At 41.0% G+C, this 27,943-nt stretch overlaps 1 protein-coding gene across 2 annotated transcripts; it reads right to left on the minus strand.

Moving 5' to 3' along the window:
* Positions 1–1,521: 1,521 nt before the first annotated feature.
* On the minus strand, positions 1,522–27,943 carry PLAC8 (placenta associated 8). 2 transcript variants are annotated; one of them, XM_036121316.2, is made up of 6 exons: positions 27,823–27,926; positions 17,478–17,524; positions 13,247–13,388; positions 11,041–11,165; positions 5,622–5,737; positions 1,522–1,796 (listed from the first exon to the last, which is right to left on the minus strand). In XM_036121316.2, exons 2-5 carry the CDS (start codon positions 17,478–17,480, stop codon positions 5,633–5,635), a joined length of 375 nt encoding a protein of 124 aa, XP_035977209.1. In that variant the 5' UTR covers positions 17,481–17,524; positions 27,823–27,926; the 3' UTR covers positions 1,522–1,796; positions 5,622–5,632. The 2 variants fall into 2 exon arrangements, with proteins under 2 accessions (XP_035977209.1, XP_035977210.1); XM_036121317.1 differs by lacking the exon at positions 17,478–17,524 and having other exon boundaries at positions 27,823–27,943.

Here is a 27,943-nt window from a genome sequence, read left to right on the forward strand (position 1 = left end):
ATTCACGAAGATAGACCACATCCTGAGTCATAAAACACATCTTTTTTTTCCTATTTTGCCTTATTACCTCAATGAACAGTTGGAATTTGAAATTTTAAAAAATGTATGTGTGTTGAAGGTCGTGAAAGTAGGGAATTTTTAGAGTGAAGAAGTGACAGGAGAATAGGCTAAAGAGGTAAACTGAGGCTATATTATGAGGGGCCAGGGAAAATTTGGGGTCTTTTTTTAGAATCTTCACCATTGAACTTGTGGCAGGCAGTCTATAAGATGGATTGGAAAGAAGGTAACAGGAGCTAGAGTTACTAGAGGTAGGCAGACTAGTTCAGGAGCTATGCACCTGACTTTCCAAAGAGATCATGGCAGTGAAGACAAAGGACAGATTGATTCATTCAATAAATGATTTGAGTAGGTATCTAGTAGGTATCGGGCATTGTTCTAGGCACTGGGGAAATAGCAACAAGCAAAATAGATCATCCATTGAGGGTATCAAGTGGAGTTTAAGTGACAGAAGCCAGTGTCTGATTAGATGTGAGGAGAAGGGAGAAGGGTGTGATTAGTCAAGTCAGGACTCATTGATACTCATTGATACTTAGATTTCTCATCTTGAACAACTGAGTAAGTGGTGATATTGTTTGACATGTGGGGTAGAGAAGGCCTAGGGGACATCCAGATGGACTTGGTTAGTAGGCAGCTGAAGAGTCATTCAGAACATCAGTAGTAAGGGGGAGACTGGAAATACAGTCCTCCCTGACATCTAGGAGGCAGTTGAAGCCATACGAGTAGGTGACACTAAGAAGAACAGGAGGTATGAAAAGAGCGGATCCCGGACAGAACCTTGCAAAGCATCTAAATCCACGAGGCAAGGAAAAGAAGGGGTGGAGCACTCAAGTTTGCTGAGTGCCTAGTAAGGTCCAGGGGCTTTTATATTTGCTCTCTCTGAAACTTCCCAATAAACCTATCCAGTGGTTTTGCTCCCCTTTACCCCATCCCAACAAATGAAATGGATTCAAGGGTAGGAAGAGAACCAAAGGAAACTGGGGAGCGAGATTTTCATCAGGGCAAAATGATGCATGTGGAACACATAGAATAATAAATGTGAAAAAAATGTTGCGTCGTGCATTTATCACCAATATTTCATCAAAACTGGGTCATACTGAATTTTAGCACTGAATTTTTATTACTTGTCCTGATACTTCGTATTGAGAAGAGAAAGAGTATCAACACAACAAACCTGTCAGGTATGCAGCTAGGAAGCAGGGCATATTGTGTTGTTACTTTGTCAGCATTAATAATCCTTATAGATAATAAGGAGCAAAAGTATTAGCTAAATTAGTATTATAAGTGTCTTATAATAGTTATCTGTAGTCTTTTTTTCTGTCTCCAAGTTCTTAGATGAAAGAGAACTGAGTTGCCGTGGACCAAAATTTCCTGTGCAGAAACTAAATTATCAGAACAAAAGTATGAGACTGACCCTTAAAATTAATGACATAAAAACATTGAGAACAAAAGAAGCATAAAGAATCTTGTTAGTAAAATCTTTTATTTTGTTTACATGCCAAATGTAACACAAAATTCATAAGCCAGAAAATTTAATAATATGAAAGCAAGGAGAAACTAAGCTGGACCATTTAGCAAAACTAAGGGAAAACATTCATTTAAAATACATCAAAATTCCATTTTTTTACCCCATCGATTGTGCTTAAACAGATCTATCGTATTTCAGTTGCAAAACGCAGAGGAGGACTCAAGCTGAAGGGTGTCTGCTAACTTTAGTTGCTTCAATAAGAGCTTTTCACCTATGAGGGACACACAAAGAATAGGTTTGAATTTTCTTAATCTAAAGTTTATTTTCAATAAACTTTAAATTTTAGAATCATTGTAGGTTTACAGAAAAATTGCAAAGATAGTACAGAGAGTTCCCATATACCCTGCACCAATTTCCCTCAGTTAACATCTTACTAAGGTAGGTTTGTTACAACCAATGAACCAATGTTGATACATCATATTATTAATCAAAGCATATACTTTAGTTCGATTTCTCAGTTTTTACCTAATGTCTTTTTTCCGTTCCGGGATCCCATCCAGGATAACACATTACATTTAGTCATCAAGTTTCCATAGGTTCCTCTACACTGTGATTGTTTCTCAGACTTTCCCTGTTTGTGACGACCTTGACAGTTTTGACGACTACTGGTCAGGTTTTGCAGAATACCTACAACTGATGAGGTTCCCTTTGGTCACCTGGCTGAAATTGTCTTGTCAGGTTTCTCCACTATAAAGATTTACTCTTTTTTTCCCCTTTTCATACTACACTCTTGAAAAGGACGTCACTGTACAAACCCACTCTTAAGGGGTGAGCAGTTATGCTCCATCTCCTTGAGGGAAGAATACATACATACATTTTTTGGAATTCTTCTGTACTTCTGGAAGATTTGTCTCTTCTCTTCCATGTGTTTGTTTGTTTAATCATGTATTTATATAAGTATGGACTCACAGATATTTTATTTTGGTTATAATCTTTTCTAAAAATTCCATTTATAATCTAAAATTACTTTGTTGTTCCAAGTGTTCCAGTGTTCACAATTTGGAGCTTTTTCTGCTGGTTCCTATGTCCCTTTCTTTCAACCTATTTATTTTTTTAAATTTATTTATTTGAGAGAGAGACAGAGAGAGCACCAGCGTGGGGAGGACCCAAGAGAAAGAGACAAGCAGACTCCCCACTGAGGGAGGGGAAGTCCAACACCAGGCTGGATCCCAGGACCCTGAGATCATGACCTGAGCTGAAGTCAGATGCTTAATTGAGCTGAAGTCAGATGCTTAACTGACTGAGCCACCCAGGTGCACCTCAACCTATTTTTAACATAAATCATGTTATTCTTTGATCTTTGTCTCTTGATTCTCCCACTTCAGGTATTTGTATATCTAAAGTTTCACTGTTGATGAATAATGTCATGTTCAAGGTGATGCACCAGAGTCAGGATCACCAAGGTATTTTACTTAAAACCAATTCAAAGATTCAGTAAGATAATTTCTCTGAGATTAAAAAAAAAATAAGTTCAGATGTCAGGATTCATTATGTATGTGTGGATATATATTTTATCCAACTTGTCTCATGTATTTATTTAAATAAACAGGGCTGAACTGGTTTAACTCTTCATCTTTGCTTCTGACTTCATTCTGTCCAGTCTGTGCTATATACCACTCTCAGATTAATTCTTCTAAAGTATAGCTCTATTTATGTTACTCCCTTACATAAAGCCTACAATAACTCCCCACTGCTTGCCAAATAAAAGGCCAAATCATTAGCCTAATTTCATTATATTGCATGCCATGGCCCTAGCTCACTTTTTTTTTTTTTTTAAGATTTTTTATTTATTCATTTGAGACACAGAGATACAGAGAGAGAGAGCATGAGCGGGGGGAGACAGAGGGAGAGGGAGAAGCAGGCTCCCCGCTGAGCCAGGAGCCCGACGTGGGGCTCGATCCCAGGACCCTGGGATCATGACCCGAGCCGAAGGCAGACGCTCAACCATCTGAGCCACCCAGGCGCCCCGGCCCTAACTCACTTTTAAAGTCTTTCTTTTCTCATTATTTTCCTACTTATATGTTCCTGCCAAGTTGGAAGGACCTAAGCTCGTAAAGATGTTTTTCCTTTTTTCTGCTTCTATAGTTTCACTAATGTTCTTGCTGATTAGAAGCAATATCCATTTCTATTAATTAAAGTCACATCTCGTGTCCGAGATCTTATGTTTGCCCCATCTGATCCATTTCCATCCTTGTTTGCCCTGCTGTGTGTCCTGGGAGGCTGACCTATAGACTACAGCAACACTTTCCTGCCCGCTGCCAGCCAGTGGGTTCAAACAGTGGGAAGCCTAGAAGGACTTGGGAAAGTGATATCAGGGTACTTTTCCTCTTGCCTACTTCCTGTGAGGTTGCCCCAGGCTGCTCCTGTCCTTCTAGTGAGAAGTTACCCGTCCTTTCAGGGCACCCTTCTCCTTCTCAGAGCTCACTCCTTTGGGATTCTGGTAACTGCTCCCTCCTCCCCTCCCTGAGGCCCAGAGGTGGTTAACAGTTCAACTGTTGCTAGTCTAGGTTGTTCTGGGACCCTCCCTGTCATTTCCCTAGATCTCCCACCCACGCCTGTTTTGTGAGTGGTCTTCATTAAATCTTTGTATTATTACAATTTGAGTGCCATCCATTTCCTGTTGTGACCTTGATAGTCACTTCCCCTTTAGAGGAAAAAACCACTTCTTTCAAGAAACTTTCATTTACACATCTCACAGAATATGATCTGTTCTTCCTCTGAGCATAAAATAGCACTTGGTCTAAAGGCATTAGTCAACCCGACATTTTATTTAAAGGCTGCCTAATCTTCTCCCTTAGAGTATAAAGTCTCTAACGACAAGAGGACCAGCTTATTTATTTTTGTTCCCCACAGCACCTAGCATTGTCCTGCATAGGACTGGGTACTTGATACATTATTTGCTAAATAAATGACATTTTAAAATATATCCTCCACAAGTTATATTTGTTAACCTATGCAGGGTTCTCATTCACTTGAAAAAGGAAGTGGCATATTACAAAGAATGGAAAAATTAATGCTTCCTTCCCATACTCAGGATAAATTCTATAGGAGACTGACAAAATCATGTTTATTTCTACTTAATAGCTAATTCTGAGAATACTGGAAAAATTAGTTGGAAATGATTTGATTGATTTTCAGAAGTTCAGATTCTATATAACATTTCCAAATATTCTATATCCACCACTTTCAGAGTTCACTTTTTTCAATAGGATTTTCCTGTATAATCTTCCCTCATTCTTGAGACGCTTTATGCTGCAATCAATTCAAATATTACATAACATGTCATTTTCATTTGCTCTACTACTTTATAGTTATTTGCCAATTTCTTTTGTCGATTTGATTGTCTTAGTAGGGGGCATGTTTTCTACTTCTTTTGTATCTCACCACACCCTGGCATTTTACAAGTGGTAAGTGCCTCATTAATGGATAAAGAGAATTCTGAGAAGTCTAGAAAAGTCACCATCCCTTTATTTACTAAAATATGGTTTCAAATTATAAAGCTAATTGTTGTAGACTGAATGTCTGTGCCCCCTGCAAAACTTATATGTTGAAACCCTAACCCCCACTGTGAGGGTATAAGGAGGAAGAGCCTTTGGGATATAATTAGGTTTGAAATAAGGTCATGAAGATGAGCCCCCCACTATGGGATTACTGTCTTCATAAGAAGAGAGACCCGAGTTTACTCTCTCTCCACCATTTGAAGACACAGTGAAAAGGTAGCCATCTGTAATCTAGGAAGGAGAGCCCTCACAGGAACTGAATTGGCCCACACTTTGATCTTGACCTTCCCAGCCTTCATAACTGTGAGAAATAAATTCTTATTGTGTAAGCCACCCAGGCTATGGTAAATTGTTATGGCGGCCCAAGCAACGTAATGCAGCTATCTTCTTCATAAGAAGAAACCAAAATCAATCTTTATATTAAGATAACATTTGAGAGACTTAAGGAATTGTTATTTTAAATTATTACTCAAAATAATGCATAATTTACAAAGCCCTTATTGTGTTTCAAACAAAACCCAGATTCTGGGACCTACCATTAGTTTTTTTAGAAAGTACGCATGGCTCTCCTTCTGTTGATGTCTCTCTTGATTTGGCAAAGAGAACAGTGAGGACAGCAAAGCGTCGCCACATAGTCATCGCAAATGGATCCCTGTTTGAAAATACAAAAGAAATAGAAATTTAAAATCCACCTGTTTGGAAATTAAGACTTACGGATTTTTAAGACATTTTGAAGACAAGCAGAAGGAACTGATCCGTTGAATTCAGAGTTTGGATGGATACATTTAGGAAAATGTTAATTGATTTTTCCATGTAACTCCTCTTTTTATGACATTAAATGTTTTCCTATACTTTGTAATATTGAATATAGAAGATATCAATCAACAAAACTGTCAGTATCAGGGAAAAACAGAGAGTTTCAGAAAGTAAAACCTCAAAATTCTTTTCTTCCACACCCCTTCCCTATCTCAGGAAGCTATTAGAGGATATCTCCACCCCCAATGAGGGAGGAAACCAAGAAAGAGGAAGATGTGGAATATAAGAAACAGGAGCCTAACACAGGAGGGAAGCTAATGGCATCCCCAGGGTAATGGTGAAGGAGATCCCAGGGCAAGAGAGTTAAGCACCACAAGTGAAGAGCAATTAGTTCCAAAGGTAGTTGTAGGTCAGGGAGTGATTTCATTGAGAAGATAACAATGGTAGAATGTCTGATATGTTGAATATGTTGGAAAGAGACTTAGAAAACTGGGAGAGTTTGGGGGTTAAAGTAAGTGGAAAACGACTCATAAGAAAGTGGAAAATTACTAATTAAAACACCAAGAATTATTAAGACCAAGGAATACAAAGTTTTGTATTTGTATACAGGAAAAACAAAGTTTAGTGGAAAAAGCAATCATAGTTCACTACATGACTCAACTCGGAAGAGCACATAGGTCTCATAATGTAAGTACCAAATATGGATTTAACCCAAATTACATATACCTTTTTGGAAGAAGTGGGGTGGGGAGAGGGTGCATGTTTGTGGTGGGGAAGGAGAACAAAACAGAACTAAATTCTCATCGTTTATAGTGGGAGGTCTATAGACAATGCCCCAAATGGAAAACTCGAAAAGTAGCAATACAAGTCTATGATTTGGAGATATGGAGGAAAATACCTACAGAGCTCTGGGGAGAAGGTGGTAGGAGAGAGAAGTTTGTGGACTGCTACTTTTCTTAACAATAATTAGATAATCTAAAATTAAGCTATGTGCTTGCAGAGCTTTGGTAAATAAATTAAAGCCATACTAGAAAACAGGAATGGGGTCATTTAGTGGGCCAGGAATTTTGAGCAGTTTTTTGGAAATTGGGAGCAGACGGGATTACACTGATGGAGAAAGTAGAACAGAGCTAGGGATGCAGAAACCTCTAATAGGGTCATGGGCAGGGCATTTGATTAATCCCGAACTCAAAAACCTGGAACTCAGAAAGGAGGATGAACAGGCTGGGGAATGGAAGGCAGGAGGTTCACTGAAGACTGCCTGAGCAGCCGGCCCAGGCCCGCATTGCCAAGCTGTGGCTTTGCCCCAGGATACAGCAGGCAGGTGAATTTAACAGAGGACCCTGGGGTGGGCTTTGGGGTCCTAGGAGAGGACGGGGGTAGGTGGGGGCAGTTCTTCACCTATCTTCTAAGAGATCAGGCTCCCTAAGACTTAACACAGACACACTGGAAGAGAGAATAAAGGGTAAAGACATTTTGGCACATCAAAGAAATCTAAATTGCTCTCACTCATGAGATAGCCAAATTGTTTTATGTTTGGTATTCACTGATTATTTTATTTTATTTATTTGAGAGAGAAAGCTCAAGCAGGGGGAGTGGCAGGCAGAGGGAGAGGGAGAAGCAGGCTTCCCGCTGAGCTGGGAGCCTGATGCGGGGCTCGATTCCAGGACCCTGAGATCATGACCTGAGCCGAAGGCAGCCGCTTAACCAACTGAGCCACCCAGGCATCCCCATACAACCCCCCTGCTTTTTTTTTTTTTTTTTAACTTCTTCTCTTCTTGTTGTTGCATAGGTCTTTCCTGATTGCTTTTATTCCCTAGAGATGTCCTACAACAAATTTTTATCCAATTAGTGAGGACCCTTCATTTTTCACCCACAATTTAAAATTCTATTCATCTTGAGATTCATCCAGGTTTTTGTGTGTATCAGTAATTCACTCCTTTTTATTACTGGGTAGTATTCCATTTTATGGATATATCACACTTTGTTTATCCATTAACCAGCTGGCGGACATCTGGATTGTTTTTAGTTTGGGGCTGTTACAAGCAAAACTGCTCTGAACATTTGATACAAGTCTTGGTATGGATATATATTTCTTTGGGCAAATATCTAGGAGTAGAATGGCTGGGTCAAATGGTAGATGCATTTAACTTTTTAAGAAACTGCATTTTACATTCCCACCAGCATTACATGAGAGTTTCGGTTCCTCCATATCTGGCAACACTTGGTGTGGTTTAGTCTGATTAATTTTAGCTGTTCCCATAGTTGAATAGTGGTATCTTATTGCGGTTTTCATTTGCATTTCTCTAATGATGACTAATGATGCTGAACATCTTTGTATGTGCTTATTTGCCATCTAAATATTTTCTTTTTCCCCGAATTTATTGTGTTAAGAACACTTAACAACTTGGATGGATCTCAAAATAATTATACTGATTAAAAGAAGCTAGATAAAAGAGTACAGACTGGACAGTTCTATTATATAAAACTGCAGAAAATGCAAACTATAGTGAGAGAAAACATTAGTTGGGGAAGTAAGGAGGGGAAAGAGGGAAGAATTACAAATGGGTGTGAGTAACTTTTGGAGGAGATTAATATGTTCACTACCTTGACTGTGAGGATAGTTTCATGGGTATATATCCCGGGTATAGAAACTTATCAAATTATACACTTTAAATATATAGAGCTTATTGTAAGTCAATTGTATATCAATAAGGTTTTTTTAAAAATAGGAAAAATTATATTTGTCAATGTCATACAAAATAAGGTCTTTAGAATGCCTTATTTCTTCCTCTGCCCTCCAATCTTTTAAATTTTGTTAAAACCAAGTAAAGTTTTACTTTCAGACTGTTATTCATTTTTCAAATACCTGAAAAGCATTTAGAAAAACTGATTATGGACTAAACCTTTAAAAAACTTGATAACTTTCGTGTTAAACAATATAGCCACAATTTTTTTTTATTTTTTAAAAGATTTTATTTATTTATTTGTCAGAGAAAGAGAGAGAGCAAGAACACAAGCAGAGGGAGCGACAGGCAGAGGGAGAAGCAGGCTTCCCGCGGAGTAGGGAGCCCAATGCGGGACTCAATCCCAGGACCCTGGGATCATGACCTGAACCGAAGGCAGACGCTTAACCAACTGAGTCAACCAGGTGTCCCAATATAGCACAATTAAATAAAAAGCTCCCACAAATCAATAAGAAAAGGCAAACAACCCAGTAAAACAATGAACAAAGGATATGTACGGATAATTTATAGAAGCCATGCAAAGGGACAAAATAGTTTGTTTTTTTTTTAAAGATTTTATTTATTTGCCAGAGAGAGAGAGCACAAGCAGAGGGAGTGGCAGGCAGAGGGAGAGGGAGAAGCAGGCTTCCTGCTGAGCAGGGAGCCCGATGCAGGACTCGATCCCAGGACCCTGAGATCATGACCTGAGCCGAAGGCAGCCACTTAAACTGACTGAGCCACCCAGGCGCCCCAGGGACAAAATAGTTTTAAAAAGTTGTTTGATCTTAACTAATAAAACTTAAACTAAAACAACAGTCAAATATCATTTTCCCTCTCTGATTGACAACATAAAAAATATTACCCAATATGGGACACACATATAGTGTTAATGGATTATAAATTGATACAATCCTTTTGGAGGGGTATTTGACGATATCTTTCAAATTTTGAATGTGCATACGCTGTGATCTATCACTCTAATCTCGGGCACTATTGTACAAAAGTACCAGTGCATATACAGAATTTTATGTCCTAACAACGATTTAATCTACAATACTATTTAACCTTTCATCAGTAAGGAAGTGATTAAGTAAATTATCTGTATGGTGGAATACTATGAACACATTAAAAAGGATCTGTATTACAGACACAAAAGGGGTCTACCAAATGTCACGTGGAAAAAAAAAACAAGTTGCAGTATAGTATGACCCCATTTTAAAAGATAAACACAAATCAAAAGAGCCCTGCAAACCTCAAGCCCCATATGTCTACATCCATAGCTAGAGCTCCATCTAATCTATATCTGTATACCTTATAGGCATAGAAAAAGCCTGAAAGAGTGCATACCAAATTATTAATAGAGTTTATAGCTGAGTAGTGGAATTGTGTATAAAGGGGTTAGATTTTCACTTTTTACTTTCCATAATTCTGTGTTTGAATTTGTCATAAAATTAGGTATATAGCATGTATTATTTTTGTAATTAAAGAACTAAGAAATATCTTTAAATGAAAAAATAAAATAATTTCAGTGGAATAAAATAAGTTCCTAATATATTCTGCCTATTTATTTGTTCCCTGTGGTGCTTAATTTTATGTGCCAGCTTGGCGAGGCCATGGTACCCATATATTCTAGATGTTTCTTTGCAGACTTTTTAGATGAGAGTAACATTTAAATCAGTGGATGCTGAGCGAAGTAGATTATCCTCTGTAATGTGGGTAGGCTTCATCCAATCCGTTGAAGGTCTTAATAGGAAAAGACTGACCTCCCCAGAGCAAGAAGAAATTCTGCTGGCAGGCTGCCTTCAGACCCGAGCGGCAACTCTTCCCAGCCTGCCAGCCTACTCTGCATTTTTGGACTTGCCAACGCTCACAATTACATGAACCTATTCTTTAAGACCCTTTATGGGTCTATATTTACCTATCTCTGTGTCATCTATATCTCTTTTTGGTTGTGTTTCCCTGGCGAGTCCTGACGGACGCAAGCTCCTGTCACATGAAGTGCAGCTTGTGATGTATCGGAATGTGCGTTCATGGAAAGACAGGGTTGAATATTGACAACTTATACTTCTAGTGCGTGTTTTTGGGTGAGTTACTCCACCCCTTAAAACTTTAAAGTCCTCATCTGTACAATGTGGACCTACTCACTTTACAGGGAGGGTGTGAGGATTCAGTGAGGTGTCCTCTGTCATGTACTTGGGGCATGCTAGATTCTGAATAATCCCCGCCCATTGTATGATACACAGTGCAAATATGAGAGTTGCCTATGTTCTAAGGTCTTTAACAGAAACCTAGAAGGAGGTCACATAACCAAGGGGACCTATTGTTACAGCAACCGAATACAAATTTGCACGTGCTAGGAAAGACCTACCAATCAAATTCAGGTGATGGACACCATCAAATGGTTTGCAGGTTTATAACGATGATTTTGAAAGTGGGGGCATGTTTGAATGATACAGTGTGGTAAGAGACTCACAGGGATGCCATATCGGGTCCGGTAGAGAGTCCTCATTGCGACGGATGTCCCACAGAGACAGCATTCATTCATGTCAGCTGCAACTTGACATGCAAGGCACATGAAACAAAATGTGCCACAGAGACCTGGACACGTGAAGCCAGAGGCACGAGTTACTCCACTCTGTTCCTGTCACCTTTGGAAGCTAGTTTGCTTTCACAAACAGCAGTCCCAATCATGGGGCCTTTGCCACACATCCTGCTGCCAAGGCCATCCGCAATGCTTTTGCTCGGCATTACATCAGCTTCTCCCTTCTCCCCACCCGGTCATTTCAGGAATCACCACACCTTGGCAAGTATGCATCCTTTTTGTAGCCCTGCCTTCCTTCATCTATTGAATGCCTCACTGAGACCTAGCCATGTTCCAGAGATTGTCCCCAGAACTGGTTGCCTCTGTCTAGGAGGGCAGTCAGATAATAAATGAAAAATTCTCCAATGGAAATCTACTCAAGATGTCAAGAGGTCACCCACAGAAATGAGGCCTCAAAAAGCTCTGGGAAGGATATGCTGCTTGAGCGGAATATTGACAGATGAGTAGAATTTGGCAGGCAGACAAAAGGGAGCCGAGCGTCTCTGAGATCACTTGGCGTGTCTTGGCAATGGCTGGTGTTCATTCAGTGTGGCTAGATTGGATGGGGGTAAAGCTGGAGGGTGAGGCAGGTTGGGGACTGGATGACGAATGAGTGCATGGAGTTGGTCATGAAAGTCATGAGGAACCACTGAAATATTTTAAGAAGGGAGAATGATTTGGTCAGGGCTGCCATTAAGGAGTCCTGCCATGAAGCAATTAAGCTTATATTAAAACTTGTAATTCACTTATTTGAGTGACAATGCAAAGGGCTGGAGGATTAAACTATTCATCGTTAGAGGGTTTTAGTAATGTAGTCAGTCTTAGTATTACTAAGATTTGCAGATGTTGAACTAATGTCTTGAGATGTGTAAGTCATCACCCCAGGTCATCCAGTAAGACAATGAGAGCCAATGAACAAACCCATCGTTCCATTTTCTAGGTAATTTTTTCTCTCTGTGTTTTTTAATGTACAGTTGACCTTTGGACAATGTGGGGGTTTGGGAGCACCGACCACCTGCGCAATCAAAAAATCTGTGTGTAACTTTTGATTCCCCCCCAACTTAAGTACTAATAGCTTACCATTGACCGGAAGCCTTATGGATAACATAAACAGTTTACTAATCCATGTTTTGTATGTTATATGTATCATATACTGTATTCTCACAATAAAGTAAGCTAGAGAAAAGAAAATGTTAGGAAAAGCATAAGGAAGAGAAAATACTTTTATAGTGCTGGACTGTTAAAAAAAAATCTGCATATAAGTGGACCAGTACAGTTCAAACCTATGTTGCTCAGGGATCAACTTGATTCCAAATTTCAATTTCACTGGTAAGTTAAAGGTTAATGTATTTTCTTTCCTTGTCTCAGAACACTCTGTGGACTTGAGGCAGGCAAATAAACCTCAAAGCAAATTTTTTTGTAAGCAAGTTTGTTTCTTGTTTGGTGTTGAGCACGAAGCTCTTTGGTCCTCTCTGACACCCCCCATCCCATCCCTGAACTTACTTTCCCCAACTTTATTTGGAGAGATCTCACAAAAAGGAAACAAAGCAGAGTTAGAGATTCTTTTCCTGATGAGAAGCTGACTGCCTTTAGAATTCTTTATTCTCAGCTATATAAAAACCTAAATGTATAAATTTAAATAGTTTTTTGCTGAGCTCCCGTTGAAACCATGGATGAATACTATGTCTTGTGTGCCGGGCACAATGTAACTCTAAAGTAATGAGTTTACATATGTAAGAACAGTCTTTTTTCTTTTTCTTTTTTTAAATCAATGGAAATTGTCTCTTTTGTTTTAATGTATGGTCTATTTATAATCATTAGGCCAGACCCATTGGTTGTGAGAATCATCAGCTTCGTTACTATCATCTTAATTCCAGGACTTATCTTAGGAGTAAGACTATTGATTGATGTGCTGGAGAAAAATTAGCTATAATCAGCACAAGCCTTTTTTCTTCACTTACCATTCATTGCCTGACATGCCAGGTGCCCTGTGATAGGCTGGGAACCTTTACTACACCATAAGGGAGGAATGAGGGAAAGCTCTGGCCTTTGGTGCTTCACCTCCACGGCAATTACGGGGGCATTTCCCAGCACTTACAGACGCCACAGTCGCTGAAGCAGTCACACATGCCTGTCTGCCAGTTGGAGGTTTGGGCCACGGGACCACATCCAGGCTGAGTCACAATGACCACCGGTGACTGAGCTTGCATTTTCGATGTAGGGTCTTCAATGGCCGTGGTCTGAAAAGGAAAAAGTTGGTGTAAGTAGACTCCAGGTTGCTCATGGAAACCTGTTTTGAGGCATTTTGCTTCACAGGCAAGTGGGACAATTTAGATTAAGTTGCTTGCTGCTCTTTTTTTTTAGATTTTATTTTTTCATTTGAGAGACAGAGAGAGCAGGAGTGGAGGAGAGAGGAAGAGGGAGAGGGAGAAGCAGACTCCCCATTGAGCAGAGCCCAACGCAGGGGCTGGATCCCAGGACCCGGAAGTCATGACCTGAGCCAAAGGCAGCCGCCCAACCATGTGAGCCACCCAGGTGCCCCTGCTTGCTGATCTTTGAAGAACGTAATTTTTATCTCTACTCCTCCCAAGACAGAGGCGCCTGGGGGAGGGAATTCACTGAACTGGTCAATGGAACAATGGCTTCTCTTGGAGTAAGGGAGCAAAACCAGGTTATTGGTACTGTTTTTAGACAGGTACCTAGTATCCACACAAGACAGGGGAACCAATGACCAACTTGTTATAGTTGTCAGCAGTAGTGAATTGCAGAAGACAGGCTTCTTTAAAATTGCACCATCCTGAGCTTTTGTGCACACACACACCTTTCCCCTCTTGCTCCTTTTATAGGTTCCCTTTTGTTTTGGATTTATTTCTGATTAGCAGTTGTAAAACAAAAACAAAAACAAAAAACGTCCTCTGTTTTCTGTTTACCCACAAAATAGTCTACTTCACTACTGCCCACCAAATATGTGGTAGTATTTCCCACACCAAGCAATTCTGCAATACCAGCTGGAGTGTCCTACAATCCAACTCAATTCTGACCCTTGTCTACAGGAGATAGCTTCAGATCCCACAGGTTAAGGGCTCAGTCCCATGAGATTGCTCCTACTTCTCCACTGTGGACAGCAATTAGAAGCCCAGTTGTCACCTGTGCTTCTGACTTACCAGCTATAGACTGAAGGTTCCCATGACCCCTCCTTGGGTTCAATTAATTAGAGTGACTCACAGACTCCAGAAAACAGTTTAACAGTTTACTTACTAGGTTATTGCTATTTTACAAAGGAAATTAAAGGATTCAAATGAACAGATGATGAGATACATAAGTTCAGAACATGTGGAATTTGGGGTTGCCACCCTGCTGGCTCCCTAACCCAAAAGCTCCCTGAACCCCATTCTTTTGGGGCTTTATTGCATTAGGCATCATTGATTAAACCATTGGCCATTGGTAACTGAAGTCAATCTTCAGCCCTCCTCTGGCCTCCCTGGAAGTCTGGGAGGTGGGGTTGAAAGTTCCAACCCTCTAATCACAAGGTTGGTTCCCCTGGCAACCAGCCCCATCCTCAAGGGCTTTCCAAAAATCATTTCTTTAGGATAAACTCCTTGGTAGTTGAGAGGGGCTTGGTATAAATAAAAGAACACCTTTATCGCTCTTATCTACAGTTAAGAGATTCCAAAGATTTTAGAAGTTCTGTGCCACGAACAGGGATGAAAACCATACATATATTTCTTATTATAAACCACAATATCACAGCAGTCCTCTCCAATCTTTTTGTATCCAAGTTCTTCACTTCAAATTTACCTGGGGCCTGTGTCCTCCTCTCAGTGCTGGCTTGGAGGCCCTTTGACATATTTTGGGGCAAATCCTGATAGTATGTCTCAGCAAAGTGTATTATGAAGTCTGTTTTGTGAGGTTAACCCTAATTTCTATCAGGAGAGGCAAGGTGGGGTCATAGAATGTGGATTAGATTTGGAGTGAGAGTATCTTTGCTCAAATCCTGATTTCTTAAACTCTGTGATCTTGGACTAGTCACTTACCAGTCCAGTCATTTAAGTTTCCATTTATTAGTCTGTAACATGAAAGTGGTTTCTGACCTAACCACCTCACATGTTTTTTGAAAGTGTTTTTTTTTTTTTTTTTAGATTTTATTTATTTGACAGAGAGAGAAACACAAGCAGGCAGAGGGAGAGGGAGAAGCAGACTCCCCGCTGAGCAGGGAGTCTGACTCGGGGCTCGATCCCAGGACCCTGGGATCACGACCTGAGCCGAAGGCACACGCTTAACCGACTGAGCCACCCAGATGCCCTATTGAGAGTATTAAATGAGATATAGTCTGGGGATGAGTTTAATGAACAATAAAGAATCAGATAAATATAAGGGAGTGGCTATCACGAAAGTGTAGCAAGGAAATATGATGAATTCCATATACGTTTGTTGGCAATAATATCAGCTAATAGTCACTGAGATTCTACTCTATGTCAGACATTGTGCTAGATTCACATTGTCCACTTAATCTTACAATAGCCCAGCAAAGTAGAAACGATTATCTTTATTGAGTTGATAAAGAAATGGACACTCGGAGTTTAAGTGAATTGTGGAATTCAAATCCTCTTCAGGCTCATTCCACAGCCCCATTTCCTCCCTTTGTCTCTTAGCTTTGGACTCCCACTCCATCACAGCACTTAGTACAGTGTGGCATTGCCACTGGTTTGTTGTGATCTCCTTGAGACCTGGAACCCTCTTTTCATATTTATTCTTTTAGCAACAAGCTCAATGTTACGCTCATAAAGGTATTGCCTCATTGAATTAAGTGCTTAAAATACGTTTGATTTTCTTACAGTGTGCTGGGCACTGGGATGTAATACATTTCCACTTCAGAATTCAGGACATGTTTTGAAAAGCACACACACACACACACATGCTAAAGTTGAAAATACAGTGCCTTGAGATCCTCAGGCATTGTCATACTATTTGCCTTTTTTATATGATTTTCTGCATAGAGAGAGCAGGTCCAAAAACAGGCAAAGTACCTCAGTTGTTCCATATCATTTTACATTTTTCTATTTCTCGAATAAGCTTGTTTCTTTACAGATCTCATGGCTTAGTTAACACTTAGCTAGTTTGCTAGTTCCCTTGAACAAGAAGAGAGCACAGTATAGGAGACCAGGAATAGTTTTAAAAGCAGGGTAATGTCTTCGATATTTCTCTGCACAACTGAAAGTGTATCATGCAGGAATGGTTCAAACATGTCTAAATCTGCCCAGGCTTCACCATAGCTAATTATAAATCATCCAGGTCCACACTCTGAGATGGTCCCCTGAATCTTGGCAAACAGTCTCATGAAATAAATGCTCAGTTATTTTGGATGAGGACAAACTAGTTTAAATTTTTTTTTTAGAAAGCAGGAAAAGCTTAAAAATGTTCTCTTAACTATTTGTTTCTGTTGAACACCATCACTATCAGAAAGTAGCTCTAGGGGGCGCTCGGGTGGCTCAGTTGGTTAAGCGTCTGCCTTCGGCTCAGGTCATGATCCCAGAGTCCTGGAATCGAGCCCGGTGTCAGGCTCCTTGCTCAGTGGGGAGTCTGCTTCTCCCTTGCCCTCTGCCTGCCGCTCTGCCTACTTGTGCTCTCTATCTCTCTGTCAAATAAATAAACAAAATCTTAAAAAAAAAAAAGAAAGTAGCTCTAGGTATTTCCCTTCCCATTAGTGGGTATAGTATGCAAACACCACACATTTTTAAAGTTTTAATAAAATGATGGTAAGTATCTCAGAGTACAAAATTTGCAATTATTTATTTTATTTTTTTAAAAGCTTATTTATTTATTTTATATATATAGAGAGAGTACATGAGCAGTGGGAGGGGCAGAGGGAGAAAAAAAGAATCAAGCCGACTCCCAGATGAGCAGGGAGCCCAGTGTGGGCCTTGACCCGAGGACCCCAGGATCATGACCTGAGTGGAAATCACGAGTTGGCTGCCCAACCGACTGAGCCACCCAGGTACCCCTACATTAAGTATTTAAAGAAGACTCTAAAATGAGAGACATTTAAAAGCCCCAAGTTTGAGAAAATAGTAAAAAGGCAGGAACAGATAATTCACTAAAAAAGACCATAAAAATGACCCTTAAAAGATATATATCAAAAAGATGGTCAAATTCACTCAAAGTTAAAGAAATGCAAGTTAAATACCTGTCAGATTGGCAAAAATTAAAAAGCATGCAATGCATTCTTTTGGCGAGGCTTTGAAGAAACAGGCACTCAAGTTTTGCTGGTGACAATACACCATTTTGGAAGGAACTTTGACAATACCTAACATAACTGCATATGCACTTACCATTTGATCCAGTAATCTCACTTCTAGAAATTATCCTGAAGATATATCTGTAACAATGTAAAAATATATATGCCTGAGGTTATTCATATGTATGGGAGAGTGGTTGAATAAACGATGGTACCGTTAGAAACAAGACAGCAGGCCTGAAATGGAGCCACTTCTGCTAAACCCCACGTGGCCACACCGAGACTTAGTTTCAGCCCTCCCAGAAATGGAATCTTAAACCAGTCAGTCAGGAACTGCCTAATCTGCACTTGTTAGGTAATCTGCCAGATAGACCCCTACCAACCTCTAAAGAAAAGTGACCTTGCCATAACCATTTATTTGCTTTTTTGTCTAGTATAAGTGCCTTGTTCCTGCTCCCTTCTGTCTATAAAAGTCTTTCATTTTGTACAGCTCCTTAGAGCTCCTTTCTATCTGTTAGAAAATTGGGTGTTGCCTGATTCATAATCATTGAATAAAGCCAATAAGATCTTTAAATTTTACTCAGTTGAATTTTTTTTAACAGTACATCCATACAACAGAGCATTATGCAGCTATCAAAAGAAAAAAATGAGGAAAATCTCTATAAACTGATATAGAATGATTTCCAGGATATACTAAGTGAAAAAAGCCATGGACAAAAGAGTATGTGCTGTCTGATATCCTTTATGTGAGAAATAAAGGGATATAAGAAAACATACCTATACAATAAGAATTACAGAAAGAATAAACCAGAAATGAATAAATGTGTTATGTTCAGAGTAAGTGGGGTGAAAAGAATGGGAGAATGGAAATGGAATGGTAGGGATGGGCTGACACCTCAAGTGTACCTTTTTGTATGGCTCTTCCTCTAAATCATGCTAATATGTCACACATTAAATCAACACACAAATGGACAATTAAAGTCAACCAGAATGTGGAAGGAACCCCATAGGCAATATAAACAGTGACAAATTAACCTAATTGTATTACAATAATATTAGAAACACGCTGAAGTGAGTGAGGAAGAAAAAGTTAACCATAATAACTTCAGAAAGCAGTGTTTTGACTATGTAATGTAAGGCTAAAGACAAAAAGAACAAATATTATACCTTAGTTATAAACTGGTTTTTCACAAGAGTATGGGTTAGCAATTCTGAAACTTCTTTATATATATATACACATGCTAGGCTTGAACAAATAAATATATTGTGGATAATGAGACTGAGGTTTTTTTACTGTCAGAGAAAGAAATTACAAATAAGGAAAGGAGGAGGGCTGGTATGAATCCTGTGCTGTTGGATTGGAATCAGAGGTACAAACTCATGATTATTTACGCACACACACACACAGATAGATATGTGTGTATACATAAATATATTTCCTAGCTCCACCCACTGAGAGGACCTAGAAGCAACAAAAGCCCAGTATCACTGAATATACCTTGTGCCCAAATCTTGGTTTTGAAATGCCATTTTCCAATAAAAGGGAGCCAGAGTTCATTGGAGAAATGGCTGATTCCAGGGCTGGGGCAAGGAAAGTACAAGAAAATCCTGGAACCTCTTGTTTCAGGACCAAAAGGTCAAAAACGGCTCAAGAATGGATTAGAGACAGGACCTCAGAGCCCATCTGACGGCTCTCACAGTGGCCAAACCAGGACGATTTGAGCAACAAAATAATGTTAATAATGGGTTATAACTCATAAACCAATGTAACTATCCATAATTCCATACTGATGTAAATAAAATAACAAATTTTAAAATGAGGGGAAAGGTATAGTGCTTTTTTTTTTTTAAAGATTTTATTTATTTATTCATGAGAGAGAGAGAGAGAGGCAGAGGCAGAGGGAGAAGCAGGCTCCCCACAGAGCAGGGAGCCCGATGCGGGACTCGATCCCAGGACCCTGGGATCATGACCTGAGCCGAAGGCAGACGCTTGACCGACTGAGCCACCCAGGCGTCCCAGGTATAGTGCTTTTTTATGATAGAATTCCCATTAATGAATGTACAAGGAATGATGGAGATACAAGATCACCATTTGGCAAACACCACAGTGATAATTGTTTTTTTTTTTTTAAGATTTTATTGATATATTTTGAGGGGGGAGGGGCAGAGGCAGTGAGAATCACAAGCAGACTCCACACCAAGCATGGAGCCCGACGAAGGGCTTGATCTCACGACCCTGAGATCATGACCCGAGCAGAAATCAAGAGTAGGACACTCAACTGACTGAGCCACCCAGGCGCCACCACAGTGATATTTGTTGAAGGCAAGGCTTATAGATGGATGCTCATGTGTTTGTTTATTGTCATGCGCTGAAGGACACAACATCACTTCTGTGTTATTTTACCAAAAATACGTACTCAGAATCCACTCATAAGAAAGTATCAGACAGGGGCACCTGGGTGGCTCAGTCGTTAAGCGTCTGCCTTCGGCTCAGGTCATGATCCCCGGGTCCTGGGAATCGAGCCCCACATCCAGCTCCCTGCTCTGCGGGAGGCCTGCTTCTCCCTCTCCCACTCCCCCGCTTGTGTTCCCTCTCTCGCTGTGTCTCTCTCTGTCAAATAAATAAATAAAGTCTTAAAAAAAAAAGAAAGAAAGTATCAGACAAAACAAAAGGAGGAGGATTCTACAATATATCTGGCCAGTAAAAAGTCTCAGGATCATGAAAGACGAATGAAAACAGAGGAAATATTCAAGATGGAAGGAGACTAAGGAGACATGGTGACCAAATTCAATATGGGATCTTGAGTTGAATCCTGGAACAGAAAAGGAGCTGTCAATGCTCTCCAATCAGAGACCATGAAGAACACAACTACAGTTGAGCAAGGCAAGTGTATTATGTATTATAGCAGGGGAGAAGGCACACCATGGGGACTGCGGGGAATTTCAGTGACAGGGTATTAGAAAACACTTTTCGGTTGGGTAGATTTGGAGGAGGATCAAGGAAATGGAGGTGGCCCAGAAAGTGGAATACAATTCTATGCCTGGGTCTATTAATAGACCCTCTCTACAGGGAGCACTGAGGAGAGCAAGGTTAATCCTGCAAGAGGTGCCGCAGCAGCACTCACTCATATTAGCCAGGAAAGGACACTGTTTGGTATGTTGTGGCTTGGATAATGTTTAAAGTTCAAATATATGTCCAAATATGATTATGGAGTGTGAGTGTTTTTATCTTGATCCATCATGGTCACAGACTAGCTTTATCTGATGTTGATGCTCTGTGAAATTCTTTATGTGTAAGAGAAGAACATCAGGACCTAGTGTGAGTGACTGCATGGATGGACCTTGAGGGTACTGAGCTCAGTGAAATAAGTCAGACAGAGGAAGACAAATGCTGCATGATCTCCCTTGTATGTGGGGTCTAAAACCAACCAACCAACCAACCAACCAACCAACCAAACCAACCTCACAGATACGGAGAACAGATTGGTGGTTGCAGAGATGAGGGGTGGGGCGTGGGAGAAATGGGTGAAGGTGATCAAAAGGCACAAACTTTCATCTACAAAATAAGTGCTGGGGATGTATTGCACTGCATGGTGATTATAGTCAATACTATTGTATTGTATATTTGGAAGTTGTTGAGATAAATCTTAGAAGTTCTCATCAAAAAAACTTTGAAACGTGTGGTGATATGTTCATTAGGCTTATTGTGGTGAACATTTCACAATATATACAAATTTCAAATCATTACGTTGTACACCTGAAACTAATATAATGTTAGATGTCAATTATATCTCCAAAAAGACAAAACAAACAAAAAAAAAAGACCCAGTGTGAGTGCCAGGCCAGCAAGTAGCCACCCCGACGCCGTGCTGGCAGGACTAGTCCAGCTCCCCAGTGCCAAGGACTGCTCTTCTCTTCCCTGAGACGTTAGTGGGACAACTAGTAAAATCTGAATAAGATCTGTCAGTTAATTAGTTAATAGTTTATCAACATTAATTTCCTGGTTTCATTATTTACACTATGGTCATGTAATTTACATTAAGAATCAGGAAAGCTGGGTGAAGGGTACACAGGGATACTGTGTACTTTAAAAAAGTAGCTTTATTGAGATATATTTTACAGGCTGTAAAATTCACTCATTTAAAATATATACTTGAGCAATTTTAGTATATCCATAGTTGCACAGCCATCACCATAATCTAATTTTAGAAGATTTTTATCACACACCCCTTAAAAAATACCCATAATCATTAGCAGTAACTCCCCACGTCCTCTCGCCTCCCCCAGCTCCAAACAGTCTCTAATCTGTCTCTATTGGTTTGCTTATTCTAGACATTTCACATAAATGGAAACATACAATACAGTAGTCCTCCTCATCTGTGGCTTCAGCTACCCACGGTCAACCAAGCTCTGGAAGCAGAGCATCTTCCTTCTGACGTATGGTCAAGACTGGTCTATGCCTAGAGCTGTCACAATGCCTATGTCATTCGCCTCACTTTATCATCTCAGGAAGGGTGAGTAGATATAATAACATTTTGAGAGACCATGTTCACATAACTTTTATTACAGTATATTGTCATAATTGCTCTATTTTATTATTGTTGTTGTTAATCTCTTACTATGCCTAATTTGTAAATTAAACTTTATGATAGGTATGTATGTGTAAGAAAAAAACATAGCATATGTAGGGTTTGGTACTATTTGCAGTTTCAGGCATCCACTGGGGGGTCTTAAAACATGTCCCTGGGGATACAGAAGACCGTGTGTAGTCTTTCGTGACTGACTTCCTTCAGTTAGCATAATGTTTTCAAGGTTCATCTATGTCCTAGTATGGATCAGTACTTTTTTACTGCTGAATAATATTCCGTTATGTGGATATACCATTTTGTGTTTATCCATTCATTAGTTGATGGACATTTAGGTTGTTTGTCCTTTTTGGTTGTTAACGAATAATGCTCTGGTTACTATTTGTGTACAGGTTTTTGTGTGGACATTTATTTTCATTTCTCCTGGATATATAGCTAGAAGTCGGATTTGTGGATCAAAATGGTAGCTCCACGCTTAGCGTGTTGGAAGGAGGATGCTCACCACTGTCCCACCAACGCCATGTGTAACATTCTGAAGACTCGTTTCAAACTGTTTTCCAAAACGGCTGCATTTCACGTGAGGGCTCTCCTGCACATCCTGGTCAACACTGGTTATGATCTGTCTGTGGGCTATTTTGGCAGCATTTTTCACAAGTCAAAATTATTAAAAAATAAAACAAAACATAAAAAAGAACATGGGAAGAGGGGAGCCCCGTAGGATTTAGAGTGAAAAATACAAAAACAATCTGTGCATAATGTAAATATAGCCATTATAAAAATTTTAAAATTTCCCCCTTATTCTTAGGAACTATCTTAAAGAATTTCTCTTTTTCTTTTTCTGTATAAAATACCATAAACTCCATCCAGAGTAGTTGAAGCTTATTTTAAATTTATTAGGTTTGCCTTTTTATAAAGATACATTTAAGTGGTTTTTAGTTTTGATTTTTGCTCTCTTAAATATACCAAAACGGCCTTTTACTGCCGCCTGACAAATACAGGAGAGGCTAACCATCGTGGATGTCCAAGAAAACAACGTGAAGGAGTGCTGTAGTAAGTGAACACAGAATCAGTGGCGCTGCGCATTCCGGGCGTGCCTTGTTTGTGGGTGTCTACGTGGGGAGGAGCTGTCTATCTCGAGGTGATGGAATTCAGTGAACTTGCTGCTGGCTGTGCTCCGGCCGCCGAGAAGGGAGCCGGTCGGTGTCAGGCGGAACCAAGCTGCCAACCCCTCCCTGCCCAGCCTCTGGTTTTCGTTTTAGGGCAGACGGCCCACCTGCTCGCAGTCGCGGACCACGGCGGAGGCGGCCTTCCCGGATTCGAGGGCAGGCGGGCTTCAGCACTGCAGCCTGGAGGGTGGGGTGGGCTTCTCACGGGGTCTCACCCCTCGCCACCAGGGATGGCGACTGCCAGCCGCAGCTGGGCGCTGAAGGTGTTTTCCACCGGGTACCCACGTTCTCCCTCCCGCTACCGTTGGTTATGTACCCGGCTGTGTCCCCTGCCGGGACCAGACCCGGGGGCCTCCGAATTGTCCAGGGCGACCCGCACACAGCCCAGGGGTAGGGTCGACCGCAGTCCGGGGTCGGCCACTCCAGGCGTCTGCCCCACGGGGCCGCGAGGCTGGGACCCGCTGCTCCCTCCGGCCGGACTCGGCGGGACGCACTGGCCGAAGCGCGCGCGGCGGGGTGGACGCGCCAGGACGACAGCGGCTGGGCATTCCCCGAGCGGCAGGACCCGGCGTCGGGAGCAGGGAGCCGGGGGCTGGGACAGGTCCGCCAGCGGTGTCCCGCGCTGGCAGCCGGCCGCTCCCCTCCGCCGCCGCACCCACCCAGTCTCACCAGGCATTTACATAAACTTAGCAAAGTTTTCATCAACTGCTCTGGGCTGACCAGCTTACTTCTGATCGGGAAGTAAGACCGAGAGAAACTAACACATCTCACTGATTTTAACACCTATTAGGTGCGCCCTAGATTCTACTTTTGGTGCACATGCCCGGTTTTTATCTTAATAGGCAGCAACCGCAGCTCTCCGAACAAATTCGTTCTGTCAATCTCATGAAAAAGGACGTAAAGAAATTTCAATTATTTCCTTTCTGGTGCTCACTCCTTTCGCAATAATTAGCTTGACTTTGGGAAAAGTAAGCCTCCAGTCTGGAATGGAAGCTCCGCAAGGGCAGGGAATTCTGTGGGCTATTTTCGCTGATATATCTCGAAAGTTTGGTACAGGGCCCGGCACACAGTAGGTGCCCACTAACGTTCCCACGCCCGCGTTCTCTTATTCGCATCTTGCTGAGGCAATGCATGACGCCAGTCAGAGGTGGTGTACATCTGACGCCCGCTAGTGCCCATTGAAGCAATGGCCCTTCTTCACAGGACCCTTTTAGACTAGCAGAGTACTAGGACCCAGTGTTTCCCTGTATCCCAACGATAGAAGCCATATTTTTGGGTGATAGCTTCCTACATTTAGGGCCTGGGAAGAAGAGGCATCTGCAGGAACTACTAAAAGAAATTCCACGTTTTCTTTTGCATTTCCTTTTAACGATCAAATATTAGAAAAAAAAATATGAAAGGCTATTCGTATATTGTCTAAACAATTACAATTAACACATTTCTTTTTTTATCAACACAGGAAATATCCATTTTGGGAACAATAAGTCCACAGTGATTAAAAAAATTGTAAAGGGGTTATACTGATTATCCTATAGCTGCTTGTATTTTTTTTTCCAGGCTAGCCGATGCCGGGCACACAACTGTCAGTCAATAAATACCAGCTGAATGAATAGATTATTTCCACAATATCTCTCAGAGGAAAAACATGTTCATGTAACTAGCTTATTTTTCTTCATTTTTTAAAAAGAAATATATATTTTTAAAGACTTTATTTATTTTAGAGAGAGAGCGAGTGCGGGGAGGGGCAGAGCGAGAGGGTGAGAGAGAATCTTAAGCAGCCTCCATGCCCAGCGCAGAGCCGCATGGGGGGCTCCATCTCAAGACCCTGAGATCATGACCTGAGCCGAAATCAAGAGTTGGCGGTTTAACTCACAGGGCCACCCAGGCGCCCGTTTGCTTATCTTTCAAGAAGTCTACGCTATAATTTTAAATATAAGAACAATTTAAAGATTTCAGAATAAAAACTTGTCTGCAGTTATAGAATTGCCCTTTCCTTCCCCTGACTGTCTTCACTCAGTATATGCTATGTGTACTTGTGAATTCAAACTGGTTGCTGTTAGCCCTGAGAGCTGCGGGAGACCCGAGCATTCTCGGAGGGCCTTTGGAGTCCAATCTGAATATTCACACCGTAGCAAGCAGCTTCATCCAAAATATCCCTACGCTGACGGCCGCTTCATTTGTACAGAAATTTACTCTTTCAGTTTAGTGACTTAAACAGTCTTCAGCCCAACAGTCAGTTTTAGGTTTCTGTTTCTTTCACTACTTTTGACTTCTTCTTTTGAATGTGAAAACTGTGGGGACCCAGGTGCTTCCGTGGACCTTTTAGCACGCATAACTGAGCAGAGAGTGCGGGCCCCAAGAGATTTCTCTTGTTATTGGAAGGAAGTTCATCTCTAATGAAGGTTGCCTGCAGGAGCGGGGAAGGTTGCTCTGTCCAGCCCAGCCCAGAAGAGCAGCGCTGGAGGGAATCACGGTCCTACACTTCCATCTGACCAATTTAGCTTATTTGGAAAAGGGTTTTGTAAACTCCCACATGAGATTTCTTACTCCAGGAAATACCTCCTTGATAGTCATAAAACCGAGAGGAGAAAGCAAATACACTCATCTGCAGCTCAACTTTCCTGAAATCAAAGTCCAGTAGAGACGCTAAGGATTTCGGAGACCTGATCTACAAGCCTGTCTCCCAACGTCAGTGGTCCTCAAGGCTTACTTAGCGTAAAAAACACGTGGAGAGCTTGTTTACGAGGTAGATTCCCAGGCACTATGCTCCAAAATGGTTATTTAGGTGGGCTGGGCTGGGCTGCAGGAATCTGTCCCGAGCACCCTCAAGCTGCTGCTCCGAAGCCAGAAGGTGCTGTTGTGCCGAGTAGAGAAAGGTCGCCCTTTCGTGTAGACACAGCTCGGTGAGACTTAGAACAATCCTACCCTTTCTCCAGGCAGATACAGCCCATGCTGGCGCCTCCAGCTTGCCTGAGGAGCACAGGCTGAACCAGCCCTGCTCCTTCCTTTGCTGGCTGCCTGTGCAGAACCTTGGCATCCCAGGAGAGCCCAGTGCCAATGGCCTTGCAGAGCACACTTTGTCACCCACGCCCTGGGCTTTGTCATTTCTCTTCTGTTACAAACAACTACAGATCTGGTCTAATTCAGCAAACATTTGTTGGGCAGCCAATGCATGTAAAAGCGTTGTGTTACATTTGGTAGGGACGAAGGGGCTATCTGTAGTTCCCTCCTGAGGCCAGCGGCTCTGCCCATCACTAAGTGACAACCTGGCTGTTTTGTTTGCTGCCATCTTTGTTCCCACAGGAGCCGAGAGTGATGGAAAATTCCACTCAGGAAAAAGAAAAAAAAAAAAAATGGAGACAGGAGGAACTGAAATGGGAATCTTGGTGCACCAGTTTCGAAGAGAGACTACAACTCCTTTCTCCAGAAGGTTCCTTTCATGGAATGGCCTCAATGCTAGGAAACCTTGCAGAATTCTGCTCACATTTTAAACATCCTAATTGCACCAATTAGCGTTAGTTACAACTAACCTTACACCTGTCTCCCCTGCCTTGGAACACCTCACTCTTGAGAAGAACAGCCTGTCTTCTTATTAATATTAACTGATAGTATTAGTGTATTACATTAATGTATTACTATATTATATTATTATTAATCAATCCAGGTACTAAATGTATTACTTAGATTTTCCTCTTCTTTCTAGTGTTTACTGATGCTAAATTTTCTTTTTTTTCACTTTTTAAAAAATATTTTATTTATTTATTTGAGAGAGAGAGAATGAGGGAGAGAGAGCACATGAGAGGGGGGAGGGTCAGAGGGAGAAGCAGACTCCCTGCCGAGCAGGGAGCCCGATGCGGGACTCGATCCTGGGACTCCAGGATCATGACCTGAGCCGAAGGCAGTCGCCCAACCAACTGAGCCACCCAGGCGCCCTTTTTTCACTTTTTTAAAAAGATTTTTATTTTTAGGTAATCTCTACACCCAACATGAGGTTGGAACTCACAACCCTGAGATCAAGAGTCGCACACTCCAATGACTGAGCCAGCCAGGCACCCCGATTTTTTTCACTTTATTTGAAACATTTTCGTTTCATGATCTCTCATCTCCTAAGCTATCAAAAGTAAAAATATAATGATAGGTGAGAAGGGTAACACCTCTATGCATATAAATGAAGCACCAGAATTTAATTTTGTAACATTCCAGTCTGTTTTCTTACTTTCATACTGAAAATTCAAAGATTCTCATGATTCATTAGCTAAATCCAAAAAATCCCATTTCCTATTTCTAATATTTTACATGGGTAGATCAAGTAAAATATTTTCAAAGCACAAAGAAATTAGACCAGCACAAGTAAACATGCATATGTATTAATATAAGGAATGAAATTAATGATCCAGTTAGTAAATACAATACCTGATGTGTGTTTTCTGCTGGAAACAGTAGTTGATAAAGATTCAAGGCTACACTACTTTGAAAAGCATGGCATCTAACTCATGCTTGGCACATTCTTGTTGAATTTGACTGAATTTAAAGCAATTAGGTAAGAAAACATTGGTCTTTCAGCTGGAAATAAAGAAATCAAACACTTAAAAAAAAAAGAAAAAAAAAACCCAAAAAACCTTTTCTTCCCCCCCCCCCCAGTGCTAAGATAAGCTTTTAAACAATCACTTAATTTCAAAGTACTTACAGTTGAGAAATAGGTTCTGAGCAGGCAGTGTTTAGTGGCTTGGGAAAGTATCTCACTAAGAGAGAAAGATATGTGAAAACAGAGAAGTAAACGTGTTTCTTTTGCAGAAGTAGTACAAAGA

Source organism: Halichoerus grypus, chromosome 3 (assembly GCF_964656455.1).
Source record: "Halichoerus grypus chromosome 3, mHalGry1.hap1.1, whole genome shotgun sequence".
Classification (NCBI taxonomy): Eukaryota; Metazoa; Chordata; class Mammalia; order Carnivora; family Phocidae; genus Halichoerus; species Halichoerus grypus.